The sequence below is a fragment of the Felis catus genome, chromosome A3, assembly GCF_018350175.1.
Source record: "Felis catus isolate Fca126 chromosome A3, F.catus_Fca126_mat1.0, whole genome shotgun sequence".
Taxonomy (NCBI): domain Eukaryota; kingdom Metazoa; phylum Chordata; class Mammalia; order Carnivora; family Felidae; genus Felis; species Felis catus.
Window position 1 is genome coordinate 108,793,220 of NC_058370.1, and position 8,692 is coordinate 108,801,911.

Sequence of the window (8,692 nt, forward strand, 5' to 3'; positions counted from 1 at the left end):
GGAACAGGAGGTATGTGCTGTTTCCTTTCTGTCTTCTGCTGGTAGTCCTGTATTTTCTTCTGTTCCACTTTTTGCAAACTATCCGTGGATTCGTTGACATAACTTCCTTCAGTCCTTTGAGAGTGGACCGTCATTGGTTACCTGATAGTCACGATAGTTCAACCTCCACAGTAGGCCATCTTAGTTTATGTCTTTACAGCAACATTTGTGCAGGTGTTCAGTATTATTACCTCTTACCTTGTTAGGCAAAATGATTGGGAATTGGAAAAATGAAAATCCCACAGCGAAATGATAAGAACTTATAAGTTCCATGAATTCGAAACAGGAATCCATAGATCATTGAACTGAAGTCAATGATATGCTCACCTGTGAAGGATCAAAACTCAAGAATAATTGCACTAGTCTGGTTGTGGGTAGTAGGGGGTATATGGTAAAGAAGGGATGGACTCCTGGGGGGCCTAGAGACTTACTTTGCCTTTTCAACAAGGGTTTAATAATTCTGTGGTTATGTGGTGTTTTCATATTGAATAATACCATGTTTGTCTTCACCACCTCATATGAACTAAGTGTCCTGTTATTAGACAGTAAAGTTTTGTTTCTTGCTGACATCTTTAGTGAGTTCATAGAGACCTTGTCACACTCTACATGTCTCATAACTATGTGGTAGGTCTTAGGGAAATCAAAGTTCTCTTTTCTATGTGTTTTTCATGAAAAGGGATAGATTGGTTGCTACCACAAAAGATCAATTTCTCTAAAATACTACTTTCATCAGATTTGTAGCTTGACATACTTAACCTTTTTATTGTCTTTCATGAGCACAATTAATTACCAGTATCTTCTTCAACTGCCCTAAAGGTGCATATCCTTACTGGGGCTAAGTAACTTTGTTTTTTAGTTTATTACTTATTTATTTATTTATTTATTTATTTATTTTTTTTCAACGTTTATTTATTTTTGGGACAGAGAGAGAGCATGAATGGGGGAGGGGCAGAGAGAGGGAGACACAGAATCGGAAACAGGCTCCAGGCTCTGAGCCATCAGCCCAGAGCCTGATGCAGGGCTCGAACTCACGGACCGTGAGATCGTGACCTGGCTGAAATCGGACGCTTAACCACTGCGCCACCCAGGCGCCCCAGTTTATTACTTTTTTAATGGCTGGTAGATGTTACTTTATTTTTTCTTTGTAATTTATTTATATGTTAAAAATTTTTTTAAATATTATTTTGAGAGAGAGAGAGCAGGAGCAGGGGAGGGGCGGAGAGAGGGAGACACGGAATCCAAAGCAGGCTCCAGGCTCTGAGCTGTCAGCACAGAGCCTGCTGAGGGGCTCGAACTCACGGACCGCGAGATCATGACCTGAGCCAAAGTCTGGCGCTTAACTGACTGAGCCACCCAGGTGCCCAATCTGTTTCTTTCTTCTTCTTCTTCTTTTTTTTTTTTTTTAAAATAATTTTATTTTGAGAGAGTATGAGCAGGGGAGAGGGAGAGAGAGAATCCCAAGCAGGATCCATGCTGTCCACAGGGATCCTGATGCAGGGCTTGAACTCACGAGCCGCGAGATCATGACTTGAACCCAAATCAAGATTCAGTCACTTGACTGAGCCACCCAGGAGCCCCTGATCTCATCTCATTTAATGGCCACATAGTATTCCATTGTATGGATTATTATTTATCCATTCTTGTATTGATGGGTGTTAGGTAGTTTAAAATTTTCCTTATTACCGATTAGATTGAGATAAACATCCTTGTCTGAATGTTTGTCTTTACAGATAGATATCCTTAGAAAGGATTTCTTTTTTTGAGCAGGGCAAATCATAAAATTTTATTGAAAAACTTTTTTTTTTTAAATTCTCAAGTTAGTTAACATACAGTGTAGTCTTGGCCTCAGGAGTAGAAGCCAGTGATTCATCATTTATATACGATACCCAGTGCTCATCCCAACCAGTGCCCTCCTGAATGGCCCATCCCCCATTTTCCCCACCCCCATCAACCCTCCGTTTGTTCTCTGTATGTAAGTCTCTTATGGTTCGCCTCCCTGTTTTTATCTTGCTTTTCCTTCCTTTCCCGTATGATCATCTGTTAAGTTTCTCAGATTCCACATATGAGTGAAATCATGTGAGGTCAGTCTTTCTCTGACCGATTTATATACAAAAGGTTTCTAAAAGTGGAATTACTAGATCGTGAGTTTTGCAAGTTTGCCAATATCGATAGATTCTGCCAAATTTCCCTCCAAAAAAGTTGCACTAATCTACATTACTACTAATGGTGATTGAGTAAAAATTCTTACCAATACTGTATGTTATGAATCTTAGACTTTTCCCTCTGAACGGAAAAACTGGGGACTTTTTTTGGAGTGTGGTGCCAGCAGAGCATACACTGGCTTGCATTCTAGATCTGTCCTGTTACTTTTTCCAGCCAGTGACCTCTGTGACCTCTTTTTTTTTTATTACTTGAACTTTATTTTTTTAATTTTCTTTTTTATTTTTTAAAATTTACATACAAATTAGTTAGCATATAGTGCAACAATGATTTCAGGAGTAGATTCCTTAGTGCCCCTTACCCCTTCAGCCCATCCCCCCTCCTGCCACCCCTCCTGTAACCATCAGTTTGTTCTCCATATTTATGAGTCTCTTCTGTTTTGTCCCCCTCCCTGTTTTTATATTATTTTTGTTTCCCTTCCTTTATGTTCATCTGTTTTGTCTCTTAAAATCCTCATATGAGTGAAGTCATATGATTTTTGTCTTTCTCTGACTAATTTCACTTAGCATAATACCCTCCAGTTCCGTCCATGTAGTTGCAAATGGCAAGATTTCATTCTTTTTGATTGCCAAGTAATACTCCATGGTATATATATATACCACATCTTTATCCATTCATCCATCGATGGACATTTGGGCTCTTTCCATACTTTGGCTATTGTTGATAGTGCTGCTATCAACATGGGGGTGCATGTGTCCCTTTGAAACAGTACACCTGTATCCCTTGGATAAATGCCTAGTAGTGCAATTGTTGGGTCATAGGGTAGTTCTATTTTTAGTTTTTTGAGGAACCTCTATAGTTTTCCAGAGTGGCTGCAGCAGTTTACATTCCCAAGTGACCTCTTATTTTTAATGGGGATTTTGCTACCTCATTACAGGTTGTAAGGGTCAGATGAAATAACTTCAAACATACTTTGGGCAATCATAAAATGGCAGTCTCCTCCATGAAGGAGGAGAATCCAGGTAAGATGGTAACAGGGTAAGGGGCACCTGGGTGGCTCAGTCAGTTAAGCATCTGACTTTGGCTCAGGTCATGATCTCACAGCTCGTGAGTTCGAGCCCCACGTCGGGCTCTGTGCTGACAGCTCAGATCCTGCAGCCTGCTTCCGATTCTGTGTCTCCCTCTCTCTCTGCCCCTCCCTTGCTCATACTTTGTCTCTCTCAAAAAATGAACTAAAAAAAATTTTTTTTAAAAAGATGATAACAGGGTAAGAACTCAGTTGTCCAGAGGGTCCTAGAAGAAGGATGTGTGATGGAAGTATAGGTTGTGCAGGGCTCTAAACAGTAATGTGGTGAGACCCCCCCCCACTGCCTGCTCAAAGCCACTTGGGAAGAGAAACAGGACCACAGGTCCTGGGCCTCAGCATCTGTGGCTCAGGGCCCTGGCTGGCTGAAGAATTTGCTGTTCACCTTTCAGGTCCTTTTGTCACGGGCACAGGGAGGGCCTGTGGAAAAAGAAGTAGACTAGTGGCCAGTTTTAGTTCTAGCCCTGCGGACATAGACGTACCTTCAAGATATCTCATGTCTAATCCCTTTGCCTCACCCAATCCCCAAAATTGGGTTGTTTGCCCATGTAGTAAACGCCAGCAGTAGAGATAGCGCTCAGGGTTTGGGCTGTCATGGTGCAGTTCTACATCATCTGTCGCTATCCGTCTTGTCTCCTCCAGAGAGACTGATATCCCTGAGGGAATAAACTACATCTTTTTTTTTTTTTTTTTTTAAACGTTTATTTTTGAGACAGAGAGACAGCATGAACGGGGGAGGGTCAGAGAGAGGGAGACACAGAATCTGAAACAGGCTCCAGGCTCTGAGCTGTCAGCACAGAGCCCGACGCGGGGCTCGAACTCACAGACCGCGAGATCATGACCCAAGCCGAAGTCAGTTGCTTAACCGACTGAGCCACCCAGGTGCCCCGGGAATACACTACATCTTAGACATTACTTCTTGAATTCCTTAAGACTCAGCAGAAAACTGTATACACAGTAGGTATCCAGAAAATTCATGCTGAAATGCATTTAAAAAAATAAATGCTTCTTTTGGTTTATTGTTACTAAGGAAGTATGGGAAGCTCAGGAGGCGGCCAGTTAGGTGATTTTCTTCTAGGAAGGTGCTGGGGCTTCCACTGGAGCACAGTGGAATCAGGAACATACCCAACACTTGGTCAATTTCCCAAAGGTCCGTGTCTGACAGATTTAAAGATGAGCGAAGGCCCTGAGAGTCTTCCGAAGGTGCAAGTTCTGGTTTTATTTCAACTGGTTGCTAGCATATAATAGAAGATAGATTTCTTTAAAACTCTAAACCAACCACCAACCCCAACCCATCACTGATGATTCAATTGTTCAGGAAATGGGGGAGCTCTAGGCTCAACTATGTAACACCAACGTCTTGTGCCAGGTGCACTCTACAGTCAGTCCTCAGGTAAGGCTCTCTTTCCACACTAACACAGCTCTTGTCTCCAGAGGCTTGCTTTCTTTCCCACGCCTTGCATGGGCTGGGGCTTTCTCTACCCCAAAGGCAGAGATCAAAATTACAGATTTCTTCCTGGATATTTTGACCTGGCCCTTTAAGTCATATCCTTAGAGACAGCTAAACTCAGACTCAGACTAATGCTTCCCATAAGCATGAATCTGGGAAGAAAGGCTGGCCCTAACAAAGGTCAGAACCCCGTGTCCACCAGCGATCCTGGGAATGCTCTGGCAGACTGAAATGGAAGCAAAGAGGGGGCTTGAATGTGGATACCTGATGTCACGTCTTGGCTAAAACTTCTGGTTGTGTGCCTTTATGAGGGTCATTTGCGCTCCCTAAGCCCCAGCTCCTTCACCCTCAATCATCTACCACCTTATCAGAGGTCTGTCGGAGCTCTGAATTGCTGCGCAGGGACGCGGTGGCCTAGGGTAGGGGAGGAGGACAAAGAAACGGAATGAGAGTAGGATCAAAGAAAAGAGGGGCAAAAAGGAGAGAAGAAAGCAGAAGGGTGGAGAGATGGGGCCAACACAGCAAGGGGCTGGGTGTCCCTTCCGGGTTAGGGTCAGGGCTTAGGCGAGAACCTTGGCAGTTGGATCCCCTAAACCACACAGAGGACAGAGCTGGTCATAGACTGAACCTGTAGCCAGTCACTGGGAAAGGAAATCAAGATCCAGACTAATTATTGTGCAGCTACCCTTTATATGATTTTGATTCACAGGATCACTTGTAAAGCCTCTAAATCTCTCTAGACAGGAGACAGGCTGTTGAAGGGCCCCCAGCCTGGCCCTGGGGGTCTTTACACTTCCTTAAGCGACAGAAAACTTGAACCAAGTGGTGTGGTCATACTCCTCACCAGGCCTCAGCAGCACAGGAGGGAAGTGGGGCTGTGAAGGGAAAAACAATGTAGGTTACACCTTGCCAGCCTGGGTCATGCCCTCAACCATTCAGGATGGCTTCTGGACTGGTCTCTAGGCCAGCTCTGAGAACCAGTTGCCAGAATGAATGAGCCAGAATGAAAACTACATTGCTGAGCACATGGTGCCGTAGCAGGACCTTGCTGTGTGGATTCACATTCTGGGGCAAGACTGCAAGACCGTCTTTTTTTTTTTAATTTTTGGGACAGAGAGAGAGCATGAACGGGGGAGGGGCAGAGAGAGAGGGAGACACAGAATCGGAAACAGGCTCCAGGCTCCGAGCCGTCAGCCCAGAGCCCGACGTGGGGCTCGAACTCATGGACCGCGAGATCGTTACCTGGCTGAAGTTGGACACTTAACCGACTGTGCCACCCAGGCGCCCCATGCAAGACCGTCTTTTGAGCTGTGCTTTGAAGAGCACTTTTCTAGGCAGTGGCTAGAAAAAGAAGCTACCAGTAAGCAAATAGGAAGAGAAGACAGAGCCATCTTAAAAGTGTGGTCGCAGAAGATAAGATTGAGAAGAGCAACGTTAAACTGAGTAAAGGCTTCGAAGGCACAAAATAGAGGAGATAAAAAAAAAAAAGTAAATGCTATGTTAGGAGCTTGGCTCTGGGTTTCCTGTGTTTATCACGACTTGGAGAAGAGAACACATGTGGACTTTTGAGTCAGACGGACCTGACTTGAGGGTTGTGGCCTGTCATACAGTGTGACCTTGGACACAACACCACTGAGAAGCTGGCCTGTAGCTTTACCTGATTGACTGCATCAGGCCAGCTCTGGGTCTCCAGGCAGAAGCCAGAGTGCTTGGGATAGACTGCTCCACTCTTGCCCTTCAGCGTGCCATCCAGGAAGTTGCCCGTGTAAAACTGGACCCCGGGTTGGGTGGTGTACACTTCCAGAACCCGCCCACTTCCAGCATGATGGACCCTGGGGACAAAGCAAATCATAGAGGTACAAGGGTGGAAAAACTAGCAGGGACAGGTAGGAGCTGGGAAGCAGCCTCAAGACAGTAATTAGACCCAGTGACAGAGCAGGGACAAGATACGTGGAGACAAAGATGGGAAGAGCATGATGGGAAATTTTCGCAGTCTCATGGGTGAGGCATGAGCAGGTGGTCCTAAGGATCCTCCAGTAGCAACTTCTCACTGTGATCTTGGCTCCTCTGAGGAAGGCTCACCCTGGCCAGACGTGTGTGTGTGTGTGTGTGTGTGTGTGTGTGTGTGTGTGTACGGGCACGCGCGCATGCGGGGGGGGGCGGCCAGGCCGCAGAGACACAGTTGTCAGATTCCGGAGGAGCTGAGATTCTTTCTCAGGAAGAGCTGATGCTCTCTGCTGGGCCTGGCAAAGCCACCAGCTGTGTCTTTTGAAAGAGAAGAGACGCTTGTCTAAAACTGTCGCCCTTCCCTGGGGCTAGAGCAGCCTGGGCTTTTTAGTCAGATCTCCCCCCCCCCCCCCCCCCCCCCCCCCCCCGAGAACAGAGGTGCTGTCAGTTTCTGCTGGATTCACGGTTTCCTTTTTTTTAAAAGATGTGGTAAAACATCCCAACAATGTAGTCAATCAAGAGGTTCTGGGAAGAGGAGGGCCAGGACTTGAATAATGGAGAGTAGGCAAGAGAGTGTCCTTCAGACTAGAGAGAGAAATGGGCCAGAGAAGAGTGGACTCCATCTGGAAGAACACAGGGACTGGGGCTCTAAGGGAGAGAAGGCTTTTGAAGTTTCCATTAGAGTTGGAATCATTTTCTCTGCCTTCTTTAAAATTCATTTATTCTACAGACGTGCATTTGCTATTGCCACGTGTGGGGTGAGGTGCTCGGGCAGAGCTGGGGATGCACAGAGGTAGCAGGAGGAGCCGGGAGGTTAGCGGGGAGGAGAGAGTGCACACAAATGCCTCGCAGGCCAGGCTGCTGGCAGTGGGCGCCCTGGGAGAGGTGCAGCCTCTGACTTTGCACGCATCACAAACGGGGCTCCGGAAGGTCAAGGAAAGCAGAGCTGACTTCAGTCCAGAGGAATTAGGGCTTCTAACAAAAGAGTGGGCCTGAAAGAACAGGCTCCGATGGGGAGAGAGGGAGCACAGGGTGGGTGGGGGAAGAGACATGGCAGTGTGGGGGAGGGGGAGAGACATTCGGTGGTGCTGCTCCGCGGAACAGGAGCTTTGAAAAGACGGGGATGTGGTTATATGGTCCCTGCGGCTATGGTCCCTGCAGCGTAGTAAATGCTATCGAGGTGGCCAGAGGAAAAACTCCTCACCTAGGAGGTGAGATCTCTTCCTCCCTACACAGGCAGTCAGGGAAAAGCACCTACCGTGCACAAAAGTGCTTGTCTTTAGATCCCTTCAGACAGAAATTGTGGTCAAAGCCGTGGATACGGAACTCCTGCAGGTGTTTTCCAAGCTCCACCGGCTTCCTCAGGTCAAAGGCAGTTCCTTGTACTGGAGCAACTTCTCCTGGAGGGAAGGGGCAGGTAGAAGGGCAGGGGGCTGGAGTACTCTGGCCAGGCTTTCTTGAAAGAGGACAGGGACTCGGTTTCAGGGCCTCACACCATGATCCAGTTGTTTCTGCATTTACTTAAATTTTTTTTTTTTTTTTACTTGCACAGTTGACACACAATATTGCATTAGTTTCAGGTGTACAATGTAGCGATTGAATCCCTCAATACATTATACTGCGCTCCCCGTGAGTCTAGCTATCATCTGTCACCATCATACAGAGCTATTACAATACCACTGGCTCGATTCCTTAGGCTGTACCTTTTATTCCCGTGACTTATTCATTCCGTAGTTGGAAGCCCAATTTCCTTTCTCTAAAGGTTTTCTTTTGTCCTAGAGCTGTATCATGTATTTTAAAGGTGAATACAAATGCTCAGTTAGTTAACATAACTCTTTTTTTAGGGGTAGAATTACTTTTTCCCTTCATGTGGTCAGATGGGGAGGTTTTACGAACTTGGTTTCTACACTAGTTTCAGGGGAGAGAGGTAGCATGCAAAGTGGGTCTGAAATCTTAGGACACTAAGAAAAATCAAGAACTTGTACCTTACCTTAAAAAGATTTAACCAAGTG

General features: G+C 45.9%; 1 protein-coding gene across 8 annotated transcripts in view; it reads right to left on the minus strand.

Annotated features, from left to right (window-relative positions):
* Nucleotides 1–4,049: 4,049 nt before the first annotated feature.
* The window catches only part of GALM (galactose mutarotase), a 115,713-nt gene continuing 111,070 nt past the window's right edge, over nt 4,050–8,692 (minus strand). For 3 of the 8 annotated variants that reach the window (XM_045054678.1, XM_045054676.1, XM_045054677.1), the window contains 3 exons: nt 7,939–8,080; nt 6,391–6,565; nt 4,050–4,517 (listed from right to left, as the gene is read on the minus strand). In XM_045054678.1, the coding sequence (XP_044910613.1) occupies nt 4,212–4,517; nt 6,391–6,565; nt 7,939–8,080 (623 nt within the window). In that variant the 3' untranslated portion in view covers nt 4,050–4,211. Of the gene's footprint in view, nt 5,609–6,390; nt 6,566–7,938; nt 8,137–8,692 lie in introns of those variants that run through there. The other 5 variants (XM_045054679.1, XM_003984308.6, XM_045054681.1 and 2 more) reach the window with 4 other exon arrangements.